The 26,506-nt window shown below is 41.1% G+C and overlaps 1 protein-coding gene across 1 annotated transcript in view; it reads right to left on the bottom strand.

Moving 5' to 3' along the window:
* LOC132874102 (metabotropic glutamate receptor 7) overlaps positions 1-25,856 on the bottom strand; it is a 555,641-nt gene extending 529,785 nt beyond the window's left edge. Inside the window, exon 1 of the mRNA XM_060910002.1 lies at positions 25,387-25,856. Within this exon, the coding sequence (XP_060765985.1) occupies positions 25,387-25,845 (459 nt within the window). The 5' untranslated portion in view covers positions 25,846-25,856. The remainder of the gene's footprint in view (positions 1-25,386) is intronic.
* Positions 25,857-26,506: the final 650 nt, after the last annotated feature.

Here is a 26,506-nt window from a genome sequence, read left to right as displayed (position 1 = left end):
CCATTTTGCTGAGTCACTCGAAGTGATTATCGAGAAATAGTCAGAATTTCTCGACCAATCTGTGTGCGTGATTTTCTATAATCACCTCAGTTTGTTTGCCTGTTCCCAACATAACTGAAGAAGTACTGAATGGATTTTGATGAAATTTTAAAGAAAGGTGACCCATGGGCCAAGGAACAATTCAGTAGATTTTGATTTAAATCTGGATATGTATGTGGATCCAGGATCTTTTTTGTCTGTTACCAATGTAACTGAAAATCAATGAAGCCCCAGGCCATCCCATGTTAACCGTCACATGTTAACACAGTCTTTGGACTGTGGGGGAAACCAGAGCACCCAGAGGAAACCCACACAGACACCAGGAGAGCATGCAAACTCCACACAGAAAAGCCCCTATCAGCCACTGGGCTTGAACCCAGAACCTGTCGCCTCACAGCGAGAAGTACTAACCACTTACGCCACCGTGCCACCCATACATGCATATTTTTTTTTAATTTATCCTGCTAACATGAAGCCATTCTGTCTATTAAAATACAGTATACTAAGGTTTTCTGGGGTAAATTTATTTTCCCTTGTCTTTTTTTTCTCTCTCTCTGCTTGGATTTTCATGTAAGCAATGCTGACACCTCTGATCCAAAATATCCAGTAGAGATGCATTTGAGATTTGGTTGATGTTTCTGTTTGTTAGGACACACAGCTTACTCTCACACTTGCAAATCTGTAGTTATTTCCAAGAATCAAGTTATAAAAGGTGGGGTTAGCATTACATGCTACGGAATTGAACAAAAATAATCCAAAAATCCCCTTCCCAACGGTTTGAATTCAGGTAAATTGCTCATTCAGTTCAGGTCAAAAGTTAGTGAAGTGTCAACAATAATCTATAAAAGAGTATAATAAAATAACGAAAAAGTGTAATAGTGAAATATTCTGTATATCCTCTATTAAATGTAATGGTATTGTAAAATAATAATAATGACTGAATTTAAATGTTTACAACCGAATGAACCAGGGACAGAACAATTTGCTGCCCTGAACTCCTAAAATAAAATGTACCGGTAGGTACTGTATTTCCATAAAATGCCACAGAATTCTTACCCTTAACGTCGTGCAGTGAATAAATTCCCTAAAGAGACTTCAGTCCACGTTGCATAACATCTTCCCACTTTGGCAATGTCGGATTTTTATTTAGGCATGCTAGAGCTTCACATGCAGCCAGCGTTGATAAATGAGTGTGGGATTAGTAGCAGCGAATACAGCTAAGAGCTGCAGCTGAGATAAAGAGGAGGTTATCAGAACAGGACTGACCTGAAGGACAGTCAAACTCTTCATCATCAAGAGGCCAATATAGAAAGCCCTATTTGGAGACTTATCGCAAGGAAATGCCAAGACGTTTCCTTAAAAATCAGCGGGTTTGGCCACCATTCACGAGCACCATGAGCCCAAAGTGTGTATGACAAAACCAGTATATTTGTCTTTTGCTTTTGTAGCTCATTTGCCTCAATGTGTAATACATGCATTCTGAGATGCTTTTCTGCTCACCATGACTGTAAAGAGTGGTTATTATGTTACCATAGACTTCCTGTCCGCTCAAGCTGGTCTGGTTATTCTCTTCTGACATCTCTCATTAACAAGGTGTTTCTGCCTGAAGACCTGATGCTCACTGTATTTTTTATTTTTATTTTATTTTTTTTAATGCACCATTCTGTCTAAACTCTCAAAGAATCCCACACATGAAAATCCCAGGAGTTCAGCAGTTTATGAAAAGCTCCCACCATCTCATGTAAACAAAACCTCCATATTGTGTTATATTTCACAGCATGGTTCTTCAGGCAGAAGATCTCACTGTACACATCCAGGACTAGAATGGTATGCAAAATTAACTATCGGACTATACAGAGTGTGCCATAAGTTTCCATACATATGGGAAATTAACACTTACTATTTAAAAAATAATAATAAAAAAAAAAGCCTGATTTGGGCGGCGCGGTGGTGTAGTGGTTAGCGCTGTCGCCTCACAGCAAGAAGGTCCTGGGTTCGAGCCCCGGGGCCGGCGAGGGCCTTTCTGTGCGGAGTTTGCATGTTCTCCCCGTGTCCGCGTGGGTTTCCTCCGGGTGCTCCGGTTTCCCCCACAGTCCAAAGACATGCAGGTTAGGTTAACTGGTGACTCTAAATTGACCGTAGGTGTGAATGTGAGTGTGAATGGTTGTCTGTGTCTATGTGTCAGCCCTGTGATGACCTGGCGACTTGTCCAGGGTGTACCCCGCCTTTCGCCCGTAGTCAGCTGGGATAGGCTCCAGCTTGCCTGCGACCCTGTAGAACAGGATAAAGCGGCTAGAGATAATGAGATGAGATGAGAAGCCTGATTTGATTCATAAAATATGTTCGACATAATTGGCTTTTTTTTTTTCCAAAACAGGTTAGACCATTACACCATCCATATGATTTCAACTTGTCCTTCTCTTGGGAAGTGTATCCTTCAAGGTTCTCAGAAAAAAAAAAAAAAGAAAATTCCTCCTATGTATGGAAATTTACGTATGGAAACTTATGACCCACCCTGTACTTGACTATTCTGTGTTAGAAGTAACCTTCAATAATTTGTACTGAATAAATAAAGAGTAAGTAAACGTATGTGACTAGCTCAATAATCCAAGAATTGAGTTCTCATGGAGGAATGCTGTATTTTTGCTCACTAATGAGTTATCAGTAATAGCTCTCATGAAAAAATTTTATATCTATCAAAAGATTGGACACTGACACTATGATCACGAGGTGTGTATACACACACACTCGCTGGCCACTTTATTAGGAACACCCATCCACCTGCTGTTTGATACATTTCTTTAATCAGCCAATCCCTGGACAGCAGCACACTGTATAAAATCATGCAGATACAAATCAAGAGCTTCAGTTAATGTTCACTTCAAACATCAGAATGGGAAAAATCGTGATCTCAAAGTGTGACTTTCACTGTGGCACTGTGGGTGTTGGTTTGAGCCAGATGGACTGGTTTGAGTTTTTCAGAAACTGCTGATCTCCTGGGGTTTTCACACACAACAGTCTCTAGAGTTTACACAGAATGGTGCGAAAAACAAAAAACACTGAGTTGAGCCAGGGACAGTTCTGTGGGTAGAAATAAATGCCTTGTTGATAAGAGAGGTCAGAGGAAAATGGCCAGATTGGTTTGAGCTGCCAGGAAGGATATAGCAACTCATAGCAACTCTTTACAACTGTGGTGAGCAGAAAAGCACATTGAGTTCCACTCCTGCCAGCCAAGAACAGGAATCTTGGAATCAAAAACAAGTTTCTATTAACCTATTAAAGTGTACAGTGTGTGTGTGATTCTATCTACATTCAATGGAGATGAGCAATAGAGTGCTCTGATTGGCTACTCTACTGCTAGGCTATCAGCTCATATACCGTGAGTAGAGAAAAACAAAATGGCGGAGTGTGTTGCTCAACCAACTGAGGACAAAATAAAAACTCTACTAAAACAAAACCTAAAAAATACAAAAAAACTCCCAAAATATGGAATAAAAGTATATGATAGCAAGAATGTATATCATTTTTTCCCCAATAATTATTATTTTAGCATTTTTTACAAATCGTTTCGCCAGTTTGTTTACATTCTAAGCAGAAATGATTTTGTCGGACGTTTTGTATAAAGTTTTTATTTATCCAATTTGCAAAAAATAAAAATGAAAATGCTCTTTCTCAAAATCCAGTGAAAGTCGATAGAATTCCACTCAATCAGTTGTACATGGCTTATAGCCAACTCGGTGCTATGTACCTCATCGGCTATCAGCTCATGTATGACTTGATTTTGTGCAATATCTATATAAACAGATATGGCATTTAGCAGATGATCTTATCCAGAGTGATGTACAACATGCCCTGGGGTTAGGTGCCTTGCTCAAGGACAGTTCAGCCATTCCTGCTGGTCCAGGGGATCAAACCAGCAACCTTTTGGTCCCAAAGCTGCTTATGATATACAGTTAGGTCCATATATATTTGACACTGACGCAAATTTTGTTTTTTTACCTGTTTACTGAAACAGATTCAAGTTATAGTTACTGTATATAATGGACATACCGGTAATCATAAAGTCCAGACTTTCAGCTTTCATTTGAGGGTATCCACATGAAAATTGGATGAAGGGTTTAGGAGTTTCAGCTCCTTAACCTGTGCCACCCCATTTTTAAAGGGACCAAAAGTAATTGGACAATTGACTCAAAGGGTATTTCATGGGCAGGTGTGGGCAATTCCTTCGTTATATCATTCTCAATTAAGCAGATAAAAGGCCTGGAGTTGATTTGAGGTGTGGTGCTTGCATTTGGAAGATTTTGCTGTGAAGAAAACATGCGGTCAAAGGAGCTCTCCATGCAGGTGAAACAAGCCATCCTTAAGCTGCGAAAACAGAAAAAAAAAACCATCTGAGAAATTGCTACAATATTAGGAGTGGCAAAATCTACAGTTTGGTACATCCTGAGAAAGAAAGAAAGCACTGGTGAACTCATCAATGCAAAAAGACCTGGACGCCCACAGAAGACAACAGTGGTGGATGATTGCAGAATAATTTCCATGGTGAAGAGAAACCCCTTCACAACAGCCAACCAAGTGAACAACACTCTCCAGGAGGTAGGCGTATCAATATCCGAATCTACCATAAAGAGAAGACTGCATGAAAGTAAATACAGAGGGTTCACTGCACGGTGCGAGCCACTCATAAGCCTCAAAAATAAAAAGGCTAGATTGGACTTTGCTAAAAAACATCTAAAAAAGCCAGCACAGTTCTGGAAGAACATTCTTTGGACAGATGAAACCAAGATCAACCTCTACCAGAATGATGGAAAGAAAAAAGTATGGCGAAGGCGTGGTACAGCTCATGATCCAAAGCATACCACATCATCTGTAAAACACGGTGGAGGCAGTGTGATGGCTTGGGCATGCATGGCTGCCAGTGGCACTGGGTCACTAGTGTTTATTGATGATGTGACACAGGACAGAAGCAGCCGGATGAATTCTGAGGTATTCAGAGACATACTGTGTGCTCAGATTCAGCCAAATGCAGCCAAACTGATTGGTCGGTGTTTCATAATACAGATGGACAATGACCCAAAACATAAAGCCAAAGCAACCCAGGAGTTTATTAAAGCAAAGAAGTGGAATATTCTTGAATGGCCAAGTCAGTCACCTGATCTCAACCCAATTGAGCATGCATTTCACTTGTTAAAGACTAAACTTCAGACAGAAAGGCCCACAAACAAACAGCAACTGAAAACCGCTGCAGTAAAGGCCTGGCAGAGCATTAAAAAGGAGGAAACACAGCATCTGGTGATGTCCATGAGTTCAAGACTTCAGGCAGTCATTGCCAACAAAGGGTTTTCAACCAAGTATTAGAAATGAACATTTTATTTACAATTATTTAATTTGTCCAATTACTTTTGAGCCCCTGAAATGAAGGGATTGTGTTTAAAAAATGCTTTAGTTCCTCACATTTTTATGCAATCATTTTGTTCAACCCACTGAATTAAGGCTGAAAGTCTGAACTTCAACTGCATCTGAATTGTTTTGTTCAAAATTCATTGTGGTAATGTACAGAACCAAAATTAGAAAAATGTTGTCTCTGTCCAAATATTTATGGACCTAACTGTATGATAATCAACCTTAGAATATTTGTTCACAGCAAATAATGTGGATCCTAAAAATAATGAAACCTTGCATTGATGTCATAAAATGAGGAGGGCTTTTATACCAAAGCATATTTGTACCAGCTCTGTGTGATCACTACAGTGGATAGCTAGTTAGTTAAGTCAAGTCAAGTTTATTTGTATAGCGCTTTTAACAATAAACATTGTCGCAAAGCAGCTTTACAGAATTTGAACAACTTAAAACATGAGCTAATTTTATACCTAATCTATCCCCAATGAGCACGCCTGTGGTGACGGTGGCAAGGAAAAACTCCCTCAGACGGCATGAGGAAGAAACCTCGAGAGGAACCAAACTCAAAAGGGAACCCATCCTCATTTGGGCAACAACAGACAACATGACTATAACATCAACAGTTTTAACATGAAGACAGTTTCGTTGATGTTATAACCTCTTCATTGATGGAAACTTGAGTGCAAAACTGTTCATGACAACTGCAGTCCTAAAGTTAGCACCTTAACTGTAGTCCTCAGCCATAAAAGCATTACTGTAAGTGTCCAGAGCGTCCTCCAGGTGTGACTTTCAACTGTCCACATGGGACCGTCCTCCACAGGAGCCTCCACAGGATTAATTGGATGAATCCCAGATGGATCTTGACAATAACTTGCTAGCTTTGCTTTGACTTTTTTTTTTCTAAATTAAAATACACGAGAATGATTAAGGTCCAGACATAACGTACACTGTGTGAACATAAATGACCTCAAATTAAAGCTGACATTCAATCACTGTGTTGTTGCTTCATTTCAAATCCAATAAACATCTTGCTTGTTAACATTGACGTTATGTCTGTAAAGTACGTACACACGCAGCAGGAATGCCCTTCCAGATTTGGGATCCATGTGTCACTTTGATTATGTTAAAGATCCTTTGACATCCTTTGAAATAATCTCATCTCATCTCATTATCTCTAGCCGCTTTATCCTGTTCTACAGGGTCGCAGGCAAGCTGGAGCCTATCCCAGCTGACTACGGGCGAAAGGCAGGGTACACCCTGGACAAGTCGCCAGGTCATCACAGGGCTGGCGCATAGACACAGACAACCATTCACACTCACATTCACACCTACGGTCAATTTAGAGTCACCAGTTAACCTAACCTGCATGTCTTTGGACTGCGGGGGAAACTGGAGCACCCGGAGGAAACCCACACGGACACGGGGAGAACATGCAAACTCTGCACAGAAAGGCCCTCGCCGGCCACGGGGCTCGAACCCAGACCTTCTTGCTGTGAGGCGACAGCGCTAACCACTACACTACCGTGCCGCCCCCTTTGAAATAATCAATCTACCATTTTGCGTGTGTGATTTCACTGTGTAGGAGCATGTAATCAGACCTGAGATATTGCCAGCAGGCCAACCATAAAAACAAGAGCATAATGCTTGTCATTAAAATTTTTTAGACAGGTGTTGAATTCACAAAGTGACGGAACACGCTGGTATTTTTAGTTTGTACAGTGAAATTGGCGTCAGTTCCATATCAGTGGCCGAAGATGAATGATAGCTACCATATATTGTATTTACTGGGGCTTGAGCTGGTGGCTTGTTTCAGTCTGTGCAACTGTGTGAAGTGCATCAGAAATCAATAGTCACTGACAGACTATAAGGGAATTATGAGAACGCTGGCTTTTTTTCATTCTAGGTCTGTCTGACCTGTACGGTGGTGCAAGGTATTGATGCTTTTTGTATGAAATCGATAGAAAAAAAAAGAATCTGTTTGCACAGGACACAGCCTCACATTCAACCAGCTGGCGCTTATCTGAAATGTCGCTGGGATTTTTAACAAGCTTTTTGGATGAACTACAGGAAGCTATTAAAGCTTGTTTAAGCCTGCTCTCCAAAAATACAAAATCAAAACCAGGGTACAAAGAAATATGGCGCTGAATCAATGGCATCACCATGGCAAATTTAATTGACCCCAATTTTGCTCTGACACACTGATGGCAGAAATCTGTCTATAAATGAAGTAATTTGCCAATACTAGTATTCTGTTAAGTTCCAATAAACTCAATAGATGTTAAAATAGCCATATCAGTCATACTGGAAAATGTCAGCGCAACAACTCTTGCGCCAACAAGGTTAACATTTAACAGTTATTCCACGAAATTGAGTCGTACATGAGCTGAGAGCTGATGAGTTGTTTAGCGCTGATTTGGCTATAAGCCATGTACGACGAGATCGAGTAGAATAGCTGTTTTATTCTATCCACATTCACTTGCTAACTTTAGGACTGCAGTTGTCATGAACAGTTTTGCGCTCAAGTTTCCATCAATTGAAGAGTTATAACATCAACGAAACTGACTTCATGTTAAAACTATTAATGTTATAATCATGTTGTCTGTTGTCACCCAAATGAGGATGGGTTCCCTTTTGAGTCTGGTTCCTCTCGGGGTTTCTTCCTCATGCCATCTGACAGAATTTTTCCTCACCATCGTCGCCACAAGCTTGCTCATTGGGGATAGATTAGGGATAAAAAAGGTCATGTTTAAAGTCATTCAAATTCTGTAAAGCTGCTTTGGGACAATGTTTTGTTAAAAGCGCTATAGAAATAAACTTGACTTGATTTTGAGAAATAGAGCATTTTTATTTTCATTTTTTATAAATTTGATGAATAAAAACTTAATACAAAATGATTGACAAAACCATTTCCGCTTAGAATGTAAACAAACCGGTGAAATGACGGTAGCAATTTGTGAAAAATGCTATAATAATCATTCTTGAAAAATTAAAAAAAGATATGTTCTTACCACGAAATACTTTTATTCCATATTTTTTGCTTTTTTGTGTATTTTGGGGGGTTTTGTTTTCGAGTAGAGTTTTTTACTTCATCCTTGGTTGGTTCAGCAACATGCTCCACCATTTTTTTTCTTCTTCTTCTTTAGGGTTTTTTGGTGGTTGGCAAACCAACGTCAAGGTGCATTACTACCACTGACTGTGCTGGAGTGTGGAACAGGAGATATTGGGGGGAACTATATTCTTTTAGCTATTTCTGTTTCTTTTAAATACTTGAAAACAAAGCCGCCATTTTGTTTTTTCTCTACTCATGGTATATGAGCTGACGTCCTAGTAGTTGAGTAGCCAATCAGAGCGCACAATTGCTCATGTCCAGTGAATGTGGACAGAATAATTACTGAATATACTGAATATACTCTACTGAAAATAAAGATGCTAATTTGACTTAAATAGCATTTTTACCTGTGAAATGAAGACGCCAGAGCTCATAGCCGAAACTTTTGAGCAACAGAAAGTCTTCCCTCTCAGAGATTCAAGTAGTCACTTATATTCCACAGTGCATATTAATGCACCTACAGTAGTTAGCTCTTTGTGTTGAATTACATTAGCTCCTGCTTGTTAGTCTGGTTAATTGGATTTATAGAGAAGCGCAACAAGGGACTTGCCAGCACATTGGACATTTCACTTGTTCTGGTGGGCCAGCTAAAGGATTTATCATTTGTCCACTTCTGTGATTGCCAAGAAACAATATTCAGCACAACCAACCCTAGATTAGTACTCCTACTCTGGGTCGACCGCATCCAACCCAATAGGGTCCCAAAGCGCCAAATCCATTTACCATGCCTGAAAAAAGTTCTAGAGGTGAAACACAAATGTAGGTTCTCAGAAATGGAGGCAAATGATTTTCACTCCCCTCGACAACCACTAAAACAGTCACACACCACACAGGAAGCTGGCCAAGCAAAAGCACCAAGCTAAAAATATCAACCCAGATGCTCATAAACAACCTAGTTCTTGACGGTTTAATGGAATGGGAGGTTGTAGCTTGTCTAAATGACAGAAAGCATGGATCTCTAGTTTATAATTTTGTGTAATTAGTGCCTGAGGCACCAGAACTAATCAACAATGCTCATAATTAACATTAGATCTGTGATTGCTTTGTGTTAGGCCTTGAGATCCCATTGAAGCCTTGACTTTGGTGTTTGTTTCTTGCTAATTCAAAGGTATTTTATCGACTCAGCCAAGATCCATATTCATTCAGATATCTCGCATGCTTCATAAAGCACATATCCAGGACGAAATTATTGGGAAATCAATATTTCACCACATCTCGTTAATAATATGTGCTGTCGATATCCTCATTATTGTTGTCTAGGTCATTAACGCTAAGCCCCAAAACCAAAATGTCCATCATGTACGAGTGGCATTAAAAATAGCTACACACAATAACAAATGCTTATTTTTAAAACAATTGTAACACTAAAAGGAAGCACAGTGGTCTGGATGGAGGAATGGAGCAGCCCTTTTGGAAATTGGAGATTCTCTGTGCAGCTTATCACAGAAACGGCAGAAATGTACAGGCTGCCGAAGGATGACCTTTTTACTTGTGAAATAAATCTTCAGCAGCAAAGAATTAACCCTTCCCCTACTATCCTTTCTGCTTTCAAAGAAGGGATGAAAGTGGATTTTTAACCATTTCTCAGCTGATTTCTTTACTGAAACTGTAAATAAAAATACATAACCAAATAAACTTAAAGAAAGAGTTTAATTGAATTGTCTGGAATATAGGATAAGAATTATTATACATACAGGACACTTTTTTGATGGAATAAAAACATGTATTCTATTCCCTTCTAGCAAGTTTCATTCATTTGGTTGGAAAGCATGCAATATTGTTAGCATGTCGCTTGTCCTACGTGTATAACGTCACGCTACCCAATGGAGAATGAGCGTTGAATATGGTTTACGATATTGCACGGTTGTCAAGACAACATGACGTCACACGTCGGAGACGTAAAACTTCCGCGCTAGCGAGCGACTGTGACAATTTGTAAACAAACATGGCCGCCAGGTTTGCGTCATTAAATACGGAAGCTTTTGAGTGAATTTTGAAAGAGAAAGACGCGTTGAACACCCAAAAGGAATGTATAACAACAATAATAATAATATTGGCTGGCTTTTTTTTCATGGTATATCAGATATATTCCATTCAGCTAGCATGATATTGAACTCATCTTCGACTCATACAATACCATGCTAGCTGAACGGACTATATCTAATATACCATTCAACGCCATCTGGTATTATTTAAATACTGCTGTGGGTTGATGTAAATAATGAGAACCATTCAAAATAAGCTATTAAGTCAAAAATATTAGAAATGAAGTTAAAGTAATGACATTATCTTGAATTTGAGGTAATATGATGAATAATGACATAAAGTGAACTGAGTTATATACAACCCCCGATTCCAAAAAAGTTGGGACAAAGTAAATAAAAATGGAATGCAATGATGTGGAAGTTTCAAAATTCCATATTTTATTCAGAATAGAACATAGATGACATATCAAATGTTTAAACTGAGAAAATGTATCATTTAAAGAGAAAAATGAGGTGATTTTAAATTTCATGACAACACCACATCTCAAAAAAGTTGGGACAAGGCCATGTTTAGCACTGTGAGACATCCCCTTTTCTCTTTACAACAGTCTGTAAACGTCTGGGGACTGAGGAGACAAGTTGCTCGAGTTTAGGGATAGGAATGTTAACCCATTCTTGTCTAATGTAGGATTCTAGTTGCTCAACTGTCTTAGGTCTTTTTTGTCGTATCTTCCGTTTTATGATGCGCCAAATGTTTTCTATTGTTGAAAGATCTGGACTGCAGGCTGGCCAGTTCAGTACCCAGACCCTTCTTCTACGCAGCCATGATGCTGTAATTGATGCAGTATGTGGTTTGGCATTGTCATGTTGGAAAATGCAAGGTCTTCCCTGAAAGAGACGTTGTCTGGATGGGAGCATATGTTGCTCTAGAACCTGGATATACCTTTCAGCATTGATGGTGTCTTTACAGATGTGTAAGCTGCCCATGCCACATGTACTAATGCAACCCCATACCATCAGAGATGCAGGCTTCTGAACTGAGCGCTGATAACAACTTGAGTCGTCCTTCTCCTCTTTAGTCCGAATGACACGGCGTCCCTGATTTCCATAAAGAACTTCAAATTTTGATTCATCTGACCACAGAACAGTTTTCCACTTTGCCACAGTCCATTTTAAATGAGCCTTGGCCCAGAGAAGATGTCTGCGCTTCTGGATCATGTTTACATACGGCTTAGCTGGCAACGGCGGATGGCACGGTGAATTGTGTTCACAGATAATGTTCTCTGGAAATATTCCTGAGCCCATTTTGTGGTTTCCAAAACAGAAGCATGCCTGTATGTGATGCAGTGCCGTCTAAGGGCCCGAAGATCATGGGCACCCAGTATGAGCACAGAGATTCTTCCAGATTCTCTGAATCTTTTGATGATATTATGCACTGTAGATGATGATATGTTCAAACTCTTTGCAATTTTACACTGTCAAACTCCTTTCTGATATTGCTCCACTATTTGTCGGCGCAGAATTAGGGGGATTGGTGATCCTCTTCCCATCTTTACTTCTGAGAGCTGCTGCCACTCCAAGATGCTCTTTTTATACCCAGTCATGTTAATGACCTATTGCCAATTGACCTAATGAGTTGCAATTTGGTCCTCCAGCTGTTCCTTTTTTGTACCTTTAACTTTTCCAGCCTCTTATTGCCCCTGTCCCAACTTTTTTTGGATGTGTTGCTGTCATGAAATTTCAAATGAGCCAATATTTGGCATGAAATTTCAAAATGTCTCACTTTCGACATTTGATATGTTGTCTATGTTCTATTGTGAATACAATATCAGTTTTTGAGATTTGTAAATTATTGCATTCTGTTTTTATTTACAATTTGTACTTTGTCCCAACTTTTTTGGAATTGGGGTTGTAAAATGAGTCAGATATTAAGTCAAAATAATGACATCGCAATTGCATACAAAATTGTAGTTCAGGGCTTCTGTAAGAGGTAGATAAAGTGAAGTCAGAAAAATGCTGTTAAATGAGTTTTTACCAGGATTCATCCACACTTACATTTGGCGAACAGGTTATTTTGCTTGAAAAGGCACATTGCCCAAATGAGGATGGGTTCCCTTTTGAGTCTGGTTCCTCTCGAGGTTTCTTCCTCATGTCGTCTGAGGGAATTTTTCCTTGCCACCGTCGCCACAGGCTTGCTCATTGGGGATAGATTAGGGATAAAATTAGCTCATGTTTTAAGTAGTTCAAATTCTGTAAAGCTGCTTTACGACAGTGTTTTTTGTTAAAAGCGCTATACAAATAAACTTGACTTGACATTCTTACACCGTATTTTGCACCAATGCAATGTCAACTGGGGGCAATTTAGTCTGTCAGTGTCTTTCCCTGTTGTCAGCATTATTTTATATACACACACACACACACACACACACACACACACACACACACACACACTTTAATAGCCACTTGTTGTTGATTCTAAGATTCCTATTCTTGGCTACAGGAATGGAACCCAATGTGCTCTTCTGCTATTGCATGCTGAGATGCTTTTCTGCTCACCACGGTTGTAAAGAGTTGCTATGAGTTGCTATATCCTTCCTGGCACAAAAGCTCAAACCAATCTGTCCATTTTCCTCTGACGTCTCTTACTGTATCCACAAGGTGTTTGTTTCCACCCACAGAACTGTCGTCCACTCACTTGATGTTTTTTGTTTTTCACACCATTCTGTGTAAACTCTAGAGACTGTTGTGTGCGAAAATCCCAAGAGATCAGCAGTTTTTGAAATACTCAAACCAGTCCATCTGGCTCAAACCAACATCCACAGTGCCACAGTGAAAGTCACACTTTGAGATCACAATTTTCCCCATTCTGATGTTTGAATGAAGTGAACATAACCTTACTTCATTCTGTATGACAGAACAGACTTTAATATTAGCAGCCAGAGCAATTAGCTAAGCAATAGCTTGAAATTTGAAATTGGTATTTTAGTTGGAATTAAACTCTGAAATCATATGATTTGGTAAACATATCATTTGAATTTTTCCCAGAAATCCTGTCAAGTCAGACAGAGGTTACTATCGTACACTACAATTTCAGTGGACTGTTTATAACTTGAATGGCACACTGGTGTAGTCAGTACCATTGATGCCTCACAGCGTCAAGGTCCATGATTCCATCCTGAGCTTGGGTTACTGTCAATATGGATTTTACATGGATTCATGTGCATTTGCTCCATTTATGTGGATTTCTACAGGTTCTCCAGTTGCCACCAACCTTCCAGAATCATGCAGGTAGGTGGACTGGCTCATCCAAATCGAGTGTATGTGTGTGTGGTGTGCTACAATGGACAAGCATCCCACCCAGGGTGTATTCCCACCTCACTACGACATTGACCAGGATAAATCAGAGATGTCCACAAGCGCTGGTGACCAGTTGTTTTCTCCACCTACACAGACGGTTTGCACCGGCAACTCAATCCCAGAAAAAAAAAAAAACTTGCCTTTCAATGTTCAAGCGATTTATATCGTCTTCATTGCCCATAATTTGCTGCAAATCCAATTATTTCACCATGAAATTATCTTCAGTTGCTGGAAGCGAGGCTGTATTTGTTGATCGATTTTTTTGCTATGATTGGCTGAGCCAGATCACGTGACCACACCGTAGCACATGTAGTTATGTTACAGAGCCAGACAGCGTACTACAGAGGGTAACTGGGAAAGCCAAGCACACACAAATCTGGAGGGAAATTTCATTCATATTTTGCAAGTATTTTACAGGGAAATGGTTAGTAATTTATTAGCTGAGAATGCACCAGAAGCCATGAGGAGGCATGTAAATTTCAAAATTTTCAGGGGGGGCATGACCCCAGACCCCCCTAGCATTAGCATGCTTTTGGTATGCTGCGGCGGCTTCCATCCATTCCATCCATTATTCATAACCGCTTATCCTGTGCAGGGTCGCGGGAAAGCTGGAGCCTATCCCAGCTGACTATGGGCGAGACGTGGGTCACACCCTGGACAAGTCGCCAGGTCATCGCAGGGCTGACACACAACCATTCACACTCACATACCATGATAAAGCAATCACTTCATCTTTCATTACTGTAATCTTTCGGAATGGTATGAATTTTAGTGTCACTGTTACCTTGGAATTTATCAGTTATAACTTATAAAAATAAAGCAATACAGTTTCACTGATCTCCTGCATCATTCATGGACTTCAACCTGCACCATATATTCTCAAAAACAAACATATATCGAGCTAATCAAGTCGAAGTCCCTCTCATGCCAGAATCTGGTCTTCCCAGGCAGTCTCCTGTCCCAGTACTAACCAGTTCTTTGAGGCGCATGGGTGCGGCACTGATCTCCATTTCGATAGCCCTTGGCCTCTCGCCTATGGAGCACTTGCATGTGACATCACAGCCGATCCAGATTGTGACAGACGCCATCGTGTCGGTCAAACGCCATATTCCGCCTTCTACTTCTACTTCTACTTCTGCTTTTACTTCTACCTTTTCTTCTGGAAAACCCTACTATATACAATTCTACTACAACGGCTGCGGCTACAAGCTCTCCCTACCTGTGCACGTTTTTTATGTTTTTTGTGTGTATTTTTGCGTGTTGTTCGTCTGTACCGGACTTCAATATCCACTACAACCGTGTGGACTTACTGGACATTGGTTTTCAGCAGAAAATGACGGTTTGTAGCGATTTCCATCGCATGCACAACATTCCAGACGAGAAAAAAAAAAAAACATTCCGGGGTCTCCGTGGATTGTTATTGGAAGCAAAGCGAAGGAGGCGGCGCCGGGAGCAGAAGCAAAAGCGAGGCTACAGGCAGAGCCGGCCTGTTGACTAAGCTCAGAAAACAGCTACTCAAACCTCCACTGCCAAGCCTCTACCTCTCCAACGCCAGATCCATGTAAACAAGACGGATGATTTGGAATTACCTTATTCTATAATCGGCTGGTCAGTGCTATACTCAATACTTAAGTGATTTACCCATCCAGTGAGGATTATTTTCTTGTTTACAAGATGCCACATCTGAGTCGCTGACGAATCCTGAATTTCTGTAAAGATAACTGTCCAGAGATTTATAAGCACGCAGTGCTTCACCACTGAACAGCGAGGGAAAGTTAATGAGGTAATCATACACGTCCGGGTATTCTGCTGGCAGTTCAAAATCCGGTCGTGAAAACTCCATCTGGTAAGCCATAAGGGTCACAAATCTGTAGATCGTTTATTTTAGACATATATCTAGTTATCTGTTCATTAGAAAAATGAGCCGTGTAGTCCGTCGGTTGAAATTGATCCATTCTGTACACGAGTGCAGCAGTATTCAGCGGTGTTTTTGACCGACAAGATGGGGGTTGTGTACTTTCCGGTCACGTGACTGCAAGATCTTTATACAGCTAAGGTTACAGTGGGGGGTCTAGTCCTCTGGTAACCATGAGAGTTTGACTCCCCACTTGCATCTGTATTGCAGTGTGCCTTGCCAGACAGTAGTAGGTACCATTTTTTATGATGGTCTTTGGTATGAGTTCTACTCGCAGTCTCCTGATCAAGAGGCAGACATGCTAACCACTAGGCCAACTCGCGGTATATCTAGTTAATACTTGCACAAAATGCTCATGTTTATCCCATCAAACCTTCAACCAGTACAATGTCCAAACAGAAGCTTTGCTTTGCCAAGTAGAATATTTGCCAAAGTGCATTTAGGCCACTGATTCTGAAGAGACCTGCAGCCCAAAATGAATAAAATATTCATAAGCAGAAACCACAAACACGTCTAAGAATCTCAGCCAAGAGTTCAAAGAAAGTTACAGACCTCAGTCAATCACAAATTTCATGGGACACAGAAAATAAAAAGAAAATCAAATCTTAAAACACGTGTTGGAATAGTAGGGTATTTCTTCCAGTAAGCTGTAACACACTATGTGCAATAATGCCATTCTTCCAATAGCTGAGAAATCCCCATGCAATGTCGTGCAAATCCTTAAAATAAGAAAGTAAGAAGTGTTCTGTCAGTTTGTTCATCCAACTAGAATAACAATAAACTCTGGGAAAGAACAGTTGATGCATAAGGACTAAAGACAAACCAAAACCAAACCAAAAGAAGCTTTACGTTTTCCAAAAGTGATGAAGGTGTGAAGCTTTTATTGTCAGTATGTGAACAACACAGTGTCTGCCTGGACCAGTGGAACATCATTAGCTTTATTTGTTTCCAATGTAGGACAAAGATAAAGCCGGCTAATCCATTCATCATTATGGGAAACTACATAAGGGATTTGCCATTTTATTTGTGCCATACGACTGAGCAAAGACTGGAGAGAAAGCAACAGGCTACAATTACTGCTGATGCTAAATGTCAGCATGCATATTTGCATACACTGGCTCACACATAAACTCTAGTTGCCTCTACAACATGCCACACAAACGTGCTTGAAGCTGAAAATGAGCAAATATCGGAAATGGTATTGCATAAAATCACCAACGTGCATTGTTATCTTACACCTGCGCTAACATATTCCACAGCGTTGTAAGATATTATAAGAAGCTACAAAATGAAAAATATCCCCAACAAAAAAAATAAATAAAAAAATTGCACAAGAGGGTGAATGAGGTGTGATTGTTGGACCTTGGAAGGTCTAACAATCTGATGCTCGATAATCAATAGAAAGCATTTTAATAAGTCATTTCCTAACCTCTTAGAATTTTAATCCAGTTTTCATACTGATTTCATAAATACAGTACCTTTAAATAAACTTTGATAAATTGTTTAACATTAGAATTCTCTCTGACTTCAGAAGAAATGTATAAACTTCTGCAAGACTAAAGCAATCCCATTGAAGGAAGTTGATGGATTTTTACAGCTTCAGATAAATTCATGTCCACATCCCAAACAAAAGATTACTGTATTATTCTGTATAAAAGATTCCTCAGGGATTATTTGGATAGTTCTAGCTTTCTAAAGGTTGTATAAAGATGAATCTTCTTGTGCTGGCTCCTACACAGAACCTCTCAGGGATCCTCTAGAGAAGTCCAGGGGTCTGGGAACTCTTTTTATCCCCCCAGCATATAATGCAGGGGGATATGTCTATCGCTCTGTCTGTCTGTCTGTCTGTCCATCTGTAAACATTTTATTTTCTGGAGCATAACTCAAAAACTATTAGGATTTTTCTTTTTCTTCCCAAGAAACCTGACAGTTATGTGAGGTGACTAGAGGAGTTGTGCCTTTTGACATTTTGGGATTTCTGTGATTTTTTTCTTTTTTTCTGTATTTCCATTGCAACCAATTCAACAGGAAAATTTAGACTAGGGTTTCATGTGCTGGCCAGGGGGGATATGTCATCTCCTGAATGGGGAAAAAAAAAAAAAAAAACATTATCACTGCGGGCGGCACGGTGGTGTAGTGGTTAGCGCTGTCGCCTCACAGCAAGAAGGTCCTGGGTTCGAGCCCCGGGGCCGGCGAGGGCCTTTCTGTGCGGAGTTTGCATGTTCTCCCCGTGTCCGCGTGGGTTTCCTCCGGGTGCTCCGGTTTCCCCCACAGTCCAAAGACATGCAGGTTAGGTTAACTGGTGACTCTAAATTGACCGTAGGTGTGAATGTGAGTGTGAATGGTTGTCTGTGTCTATGTGTCAGCCCTGTGATGACCTGGCGACTTGTCCAGGGTGTACCCCGCCTTTCGCCCGTAGTCAGCTGGGATAGGCTCCAGCTTGCCTGCGACCCTGTAGAACAGGGGTGTCCAAACTGATCCATAAAGGGCCGTGTGGCTGCAGGTTTTCATTCCAGCCATGCAGCAGCACACCTGATTTGGCTTATTCAATCAACTGACACACCCACCCTTTAATCAAGGGTGGGTGTGGCTGCAAGTATTTGACTGTGTGAAGACAGTTCAGTTGATTGAATGAGCCAAGTCAGGTGTGCTGCTGCATGGCTGGAATGAAAACCTGCAGCCACACGGCCCTTTATGGATCAGTTTGGACACCCCTGCTGTAGAAGGATAAAGCGGCTAGAAATAATGAGATGAGATTATCACTGCTTTTTATTTTTGAGTTTTTATGGCTACGATGTTATCATGTTGTAAGAATGAGTGTAACAATAGCGCATGCACATACACATAAGCATTACAATCACCAGAATCGTGATCTCGCGATACGTACAGTCGATCTCGCGTTATCAAAGGTACACAAGAACGAGTATGCCATTGTATGTAAGAATGAGTATGAGAATGTAAGTATGTAAGAATGAGTCTAACAATAACAAAACTTCGTAACCAATCAGCACTTCTCCTGATCAAGCTCGATTACCCGTTCAACTTCTTGATAAACTTCGGAACCAATCAGAACCAGAAACGAAATAAGAGAAACCTTGTTATAACTTTGTAGTATCGGAAGATAATTGGCAGATAAAAAGATAAACAAAATTCACCTCGTGGTTCACCAAGGGTACGGATTCGATATCAAGTACACTACCGTTCAAAAGTTTGGGGTCACCCAGACAATTTTGTGTTTTCCATGAAAAGTCACACTTTTATTTACCACCATAAGTTGTAAAATGAATAGAAAATATAGTCAAGACATTTTTCTGGCCATTTTGAGCATTTAATCGACCCCACAAATGTGATGCTCCAGAAACTCAATCTGCTCAAAGGAAGGTCAGTTTTATAGCTTCTCTAAAGAGCTCAACTGTTTTCAGCTGTGCTAACATGATTGTACAAGGGTTTTCTAATCATCCATTAGCCTTCTGAGGCAATGAGCAAACACATTGTACCATTAGAACACTGGAGTGAGAGTTGCTGGAAATGGGCCTCTATACACCTATGGAGATATTGCACCAAAAACCAGACATTTGCAGCTAGAATAGTCATTTACCACATTAGCAATGTATAGAGTGGATTTCTGATTAGTTTAAAGTGATCTTCATTGAAAAGAACAGTGCTTTTCTTTCAAAAATAAGGACATTTCAAAGTGACCCAAAACTTTTGAATGGTAGTGTAAGTGGTGTTTATTTTAAGAAAACGTACCTTTTGTTGATCACAGCTTTTGTTTGGTCCTTCTGAAAGGTCAAATGAAAGGTTTTGTAAGGGTTTGGAGGGGGGGTTGGAGTTTTTTGGCAGATATATTGAGAAGCCGATATAAAACTGCGATTCGCTTTAATTTTTTATTTTATTTTATTTTTTGAGTCTTTACACTACACTTGTGAAACAAAATGTGCTCATTAGTACTAAATAATGCTTCTACGACAATTCAAAGTGCTTTCTTACCATTTTAAAAACAGATCTAGTTCACAGCACTGTATTTTGAATAAAACACAGTAAACAAAATTGGGAACGAAAATACTACAAGCCCTGATGCTGCTCACAGCTTGGTGATGCTTGCAAGAGATGAGACGAGGAGAATTGATAACACATATATATGTGATATTTACTGTATGGACATGGGATCAGAAAACTATTTTATTTATAAGCAGTAGCCACATGAACCCAGAGGGTACCTATTTTTCCAAGTATTAGCCAAGTCACTGTGGCTTGAATGAAGTAGGTTTACCAGGAGTGGACAGTAATGAAGTACATTTGCTTGAGTACTGTAGAAGTACATTTTTCAAAGATCTTTTTTTATTTTTGTTTTTTTTCCTGAAACTTGTGACTTTCACTCCACTATATTTGAAAGACAAGCACTACTTTTGACTCCACTGCATTTCTACGGAGGTTCCCATTCTTTGTGGCTTTGAAGTCGGCGAATTAATTTTCTTTTCTCTCCTGAAACGTGATAGGCCATACAGTACACTGTTTTCATCACATGAGAAAACCAATCACGGTAAACTACTCCTACGCTCAAGTTCAAAGCATTGCTGCATTTTTGAACAGTTCGATTTTAACTTCTTGGATGTAGCGATGGCTACAGCAGATAAAAATAACGATTCCTCACCAGAGCAGCCCTGGCCATATCTGAAGTCCATGTCTGAGATTTTTTAAATGAAGGGAGAGCATATGGTTTGAAATATTTTCTCTGATTACTGTGCACAAACTTCATCACTGCCTACAAAAATTCACTGTACAACCTGAGAAAGCATATCGACATATGTAAACATTTGTTGATGGGGTGAATAAAAAAAAAAATGAAATTGACAACGGCTGTCGATTCAATTGTGTTTCTATAGGCTTTGAAGCATAATCTACAAACTTTTTATTCTACAGGTTCTCGAAGTGAGCCGGTGCGTTCAGTAGGTTATTTCAGAGTCATTAGGTTCTGTAACTGCATTGTGGCAACAATACAACAATGCGTTGACATTGAAAAGAAAAATGTTAAAAACATTAAACATTGAAAGCATTAAAAAGTACTTTTGGATACTTAAATATTTATAAAAGCAAGTCCTCTAGTGCTTTAACTCAAGTTGTCACTGTTTGACCAAACAGTTTTCACTTGTATCGGAGTAATATTTGACCAGGAGTATCTATACTCCTTCAGAGTTACGTACTTTATCCACCTCTGACATTTACAAACCTTGAAAAAAAAATCCTATAAAATATCAACTTAATGGTGGATGATTTATACAAGATGTCAAAAAAATCCATAATATGACTGCACATGTTTAAATAATGAGCCTGATATTTAAGTCATTCATTAGATAAATCAGAGAAGGGTTAATGGATTTTTATTTATTATTTTTTTAATGGCTAAAAGGCTTCCTGGATGCAAAACATTTGAGAACTCCTCCTCTGGAGGAACAAACTTAAAGAACCCATTAGGACGCTTGATTTAAAAAAAAAAAAATTCCCCCCTCTAAGAGTGTAAAATAGCATGAAAATGGCCTAGGCCTACATGGTTCTTCAGTTTATCCATCTGGGGCACTCTTGATGCATGGGGTGATGATACACGGAGCAACTTTTTGGGCAATGTTGCCAGGCAATTGCGCTTCGATATTTTCCCATTGAGATCGGGCAACATAATTTCTATCTGAATGATTTTGATTGTTTTGGGCAACTTTTTAAGATCATCCAATCAGAGTGCTAGCAGCTAATCGCATGACCAACTGAGAGCTTCTGAAATTTTCAACAAAAATGGTGGCATCTCTGGTAGTGGAGCGAAGAAAAAGACCATTTTTAAAAAATATTTTTATATCAGTAAATTATGTGTAAACCCAAAGTGCGGAATTGACCTCATGCTTCGAAAACTAACAGACATTTATTTTTATGTGCTCAGGTTATAATTAAGGGCGGCACGGTGGTGTAGTGGTTAGCGCTGTCGCCTCACAGCAAGAAGGTCCGGGTTTGAGCCCCGTGGCCGGCGAGGGCCTTTCTGTGTGGAGTTTGCATGTTCTCCCCGTGTCCGCGTGGGTTTCCTCCGGGTGCTCCGGTTTCCCCCACAGTCAAAAGACATGCAGGTTAGGTTAACTGGTGACTCTAAATTGACCGTAGGTGTGAATGTGAATGGTTGTCTGTGTCTATGTGTCAGCCCTGTGATGACCTGGCGACTTGTCCAGGGTGTACCCCGCCTTTCGCCCGTAGTCAGCTGGGATAGGCTCCAGCTTGCCTGCGACCCTGTAGAACAGGATAAAGCGGCTACAGATAATGAGATGAGATGAAATGAGGTTATAATTAAGACATTGATTTTTTTCAGCTAAGTGTAAACTGCTGTTAGCTAACCACCGCTCCAGAGAGATTGAATGGGATTTACCCTGTAGCTAACTAGCAGTGGTTTTTGCTCACATAGTTAGCTGAAAGTTATCGCTAGCTATATAGGGATAACGTTAGCTCTCTTGTATCAAGTTAAAAGTGATGGGCAGATCATGATTTTTTTCTTTATCTTGTGAGTTGTAATATAGATTGTCTGACTTATCATCTGCTCTAATTCACATACAGAGCATGACTACTTGTGGAATCCGAGGGCAAAACAGCACAAACTTCAGGATCTAAAAAAGAAAGAAAGCATTTATTTCAGGAGATCTATCAGCCCCTTTTCCTCCTCAGCAGCCTTTCCTGGTCCATGTCCTTTTGTCTTTTTTCTGAAATGAGAATTAAATGATTATGTTTTTGTGATATATGTATCAGTTATTAGTTATATATGTATCAGTTATTAGTTATAGCATATGTGATTGACACGGTGGTGTAGTGGTTAGCGCTGTCGCCTCACAGCAAGAAGGTCCAGGTTCGAGCCCAGTGACCAGCGAGGGCCTTTCTGTGCGGAGTTTGCATGTTCTCCCCGTGTCCGCGTGCATTTCCTCTGGGTGCTCCAGTTTCCCCCACAGTCCAAAGACATGCAGGTTAGGTTAACTGGTGGCTCTAAATTGACTGTAGGTGTGAATGTGAGTGTGAATGGCTGTTTGTGTCTATGTGTCAGCCCTGTGATGACCTGGTGACTTGTCCAGGGTGTACCCCGCCTCTCGCCCATAGTCAGCTGGGATAGGCTCCAGCTTGCCTGCAACCTTGTAGGACAGGATAAGCGGCTACAGATAATGGATGGATGGATGGATATGTGATTGAGGCTAGTAGCATTTTTAAAGGGATGTTAAAAAGTGTTTATTATTAACAGAATAATAGGGTGGCAGCACGGTGGTGTAGTGGTTAGCGCTGTTGCCTCACAGCAAGAAGGTCCGGGTTCGAGGCCCGTGGCCGGCGAGGGCCTTTCTGTGCAGAGTTTGCATGTTCTCCCCGTGTCCGCGTGGGTTTCCTCCGGGTGCTCCGGTTTCCCCCACAGTCCAAAGACATGCAGGTTAGGTTAACTGGTGACTCTAAATTGACCGTAGGTATGAATGTGAGTGTGAATGGTTGTCTGTGTCTATGTGTCAGCCCTGTGATGACCTGGCGACTTGTCCAGGGTGTACCCCGCCTTTCGCCCGTAGTCAGCTGGGATAGGCTCCAGCTTGCCTGCGACCCTGTAGAACAGGATAAAGCAGCTAGAGATAATGAGATGATGAGAATAATAGGGTTATTTTGACTTATAAATGTTAAAACAATGGCAAGTTATCCTTTGACCAGAGTATCTATTCAGTTTTGTTCCAGAAGTCAAGACAAAAGTGACAGTGTCTGTCTCCCTGGTGATAGATTTGCTCTGATCTGATTGGTTGTTGCCAGTTGTCTGTTGCCATAATTAGTTGCCCTGTGTTTCATCTTGTTACCCGTTGCCTGGCAAAACTGCCCAAAAAGTTCCCTCGTGGATCATCACCTTTAGAGGTTCTACATAGGACTAAAAGTAAGATCCTTTTAGAAAGGAACTGGAACGGTTAAGCCTTCTTTGAGCACTTGAGGATTTTTTTTTTTTTTGTATGAATGTACTAAAATGCCAAATAGTAAGCAGCCACAGAAATAAAGATATCAAACCGTACCTTGGCATTTTTGACCTGGGAGTACCTTCAATTAGCTTTAAGAATAATTTAAGGATGGGTCTTAAATGATGGAACACTATACTCAAGCAGTGTTGTAGTCGAGCCCCCCGTGTTCAAGTCCAAGTCATTAAAGAAAATTCCGAGTCGAGTCCACTACTGATCCGAGTCGAGTCTGAGAATTAGGATCCAACCACACTATTTGACAGTGGCTGTTGCTGCCTTTATGCAAAACTGTTTACGGAGTGCACATGAGAGTCCGCTTGGTGTACGCGCTGTCCGGAGTGCACCCGAGAGTCTATCTGATGCACGCGCCAAGGCATGCAGCTGTGACGCTCTTGCATGAAATTAGTACAAAAATTAATGTAAATATAAATATCTTATGCCAAATTATGACGGCATGTTGCAAAAAAAAAAGAAATCAGACGTTGTCTCCAATTTATGAGTTCCGAATGCAGTTAATCTAGGAGTCTGAGTCTGAGTCAAGTCACGAGTCCTGGACTGGAGTACTACAAACCTGTACTCAAGTACACCATTAAAGGTGCATATGATGCAACCAAGTATAATTTTGCATTTTGGTACCTTTATTTCTCAGTTTGCATGGGATGTACGTATGCTATTTCTGTGAAATCAGAGGGGGGTAATGGAACCATAGCTGTTCGTTCAGCACCACATGGTGTGAAACAAACAAACAAACCAACCCCTTCCTGCAGGCGCGTGCGCTCAGTGCGCAATCGATCATCACGGTGCAGCTGGTCAGATCCAGAGCATTTTTTAAGGATTTTCCATTAGCAGACCAACTGGTCTGGGCAATACAATCACAGGTCCCAGAGTCCATGCGGCTGCACCATATTCTGTGATGCAAAATGGTTCACCAATCACCATACAGACAAACGCACTACAGTGACTACACAGCTATCAAGAGCAATTACCAAGCACAAATGTCATGTCAAAGACACTTAAAGTTACACATCGGATTCTGACATCAGCCATCTCAGTAACCAAATTTTAGTTTTGTTTTTCTTAACCAACATGATCTTGTGTGTATATCTTATAACATAGATCTTCGTCTTCCTTGTTAAATGTATACTTACAGTACATGGTCCTTGGTTAATTAATTGCAACTGATTGAACCAAATGATCAGACATAACTTGGTTTAAAATTTGGTCTCCCAGTGAAGCTGGTTTGGCATTGACTAGGAGACCAAATCTGGCCACTGGGAGACCATTTGGTCTCCCAGTAACTATGTTAAAAAATGATCACATTAGGGACGTGGGTGAAAATGAATGCCATTTGTCACGTCTTAAAGCCCTGAGTGCCATGGGGATTGTAGTTATACAGTGCGTGCTGCTGGATGGTTGGAGATCAGCACTGTTTGGTGATTTGCATGCACCTGTTTCAAATGATGGTGTGTGTGTGTGCAGGACACCAGGACCAGGTGTGGAGCAGAACTTGAACAATGCACGATCAGTGGACTTAACAAGTGAAGTCACGTGCACAACAATCTTCGGCGGCGGCGGTGCGCGCTTTACCTGGAAAAGGCGCAGTATGTTGGCCACCATGATGGAAACGGAGCTCGCTGAAGCTCCGATGACCCCGACCACTTTCTCAGGCTTGACAAACACCGGCGGCTCGCCGTTCGTGCACCGGACGTCCGACGTGTCCTTCTGCACGAGGGCCTGCACGAATGTCAGCGACTGCTCGAGCGCGTAGGTGTCGCGCGAACACGTGTCCAAAACGCGTGCGCCTAGAGTGATGTTGGGAAGCAGCTCGTCGTCGCTGTTGATCTGGTCCAGAGCATAGAGCATGGCCTCGAGCCGGTGGATGCCGTTTTCCTTCTTGACGTCGCCGCATGGATCTCCGGCGACGCCGCGCTGGTGCACCGGAAAGAGGCCGCCTAGGGTCAGATCCCCCTCGAGTCTGATCGAGTGCGGCGCGTAGGTTTCCTGGGACAGCGCCAGGTCCGTCAGGGCGCTCATCATCCACAACATTTTCCAGGGAAAGTAACGGTTTGGCTCGCGCCCGCTCATCCTCTCCTCTCCTCTCCTCTCCTCTCCTTCCCTCTTATCTTTTAACGTATTACCCAAAAAAAAAAAAAATGCACAAGCGCACTTATGAAACGACTTTAGTGCCAGTGAAGTTAAGACGCATCAAAGTCAAACGCATTTCCATTTCTGACCAAAGACTTGTTTTGAAGATTTTCTGCGCGCAAACGGACGGAGCGCCAACAGCAGCCTCTCAGCATCTCACCATGGCGCTTGTTGCTTGTTCACATCCCATCCACCACCACCACCACTCTCTCACAAGATCTCCACTCTTACTGAACACCAAGCAGCTTTCAGTTCCTTTTCTTCTTCTCCTTTTCTTTCAAAACCTCGGTGTGTTCAGGAAACCCAGAGCGCGCGTCCAACAAATAAACGCTCAGAAGCGCGCACTTGTTCCACACCGAATCCTCAACCGCGCAGCTGACGCAGACAAACAGGCGACGGAGTGAAGGAAGGAAGGACCTCTGTAATCCCAGTAAACGCAATCACAAAATCATTCAAGGAAAAAAAAAATACTAATATAAGAGTGACTCGGTTCAAACCCCAGCGGGACTCGAAACCCAAGCATCCGCGCTGCACTTCTTCCGTGTGGCAGCCTGCAGCAGGG

Source organism: Neoarius graeffei, chromosome 26 (genome assembly GCF_027579695.1).
Source record: "Neoarius graeffei isolate fNeoGra1 chromosome 26, fNeoGra1.pri, whole genome shotgun sequence".
Taxonomy (NCBI): domain Eukaryota; kingdom Metazoa; phylum Chordata; class Actinopteri; order Siluriformes; family Ariidae; genus Neoarius; species Neoarius graeffei.
This window is presented reverse-complemented; position numbering and strand designations above follow the sequence as displayed.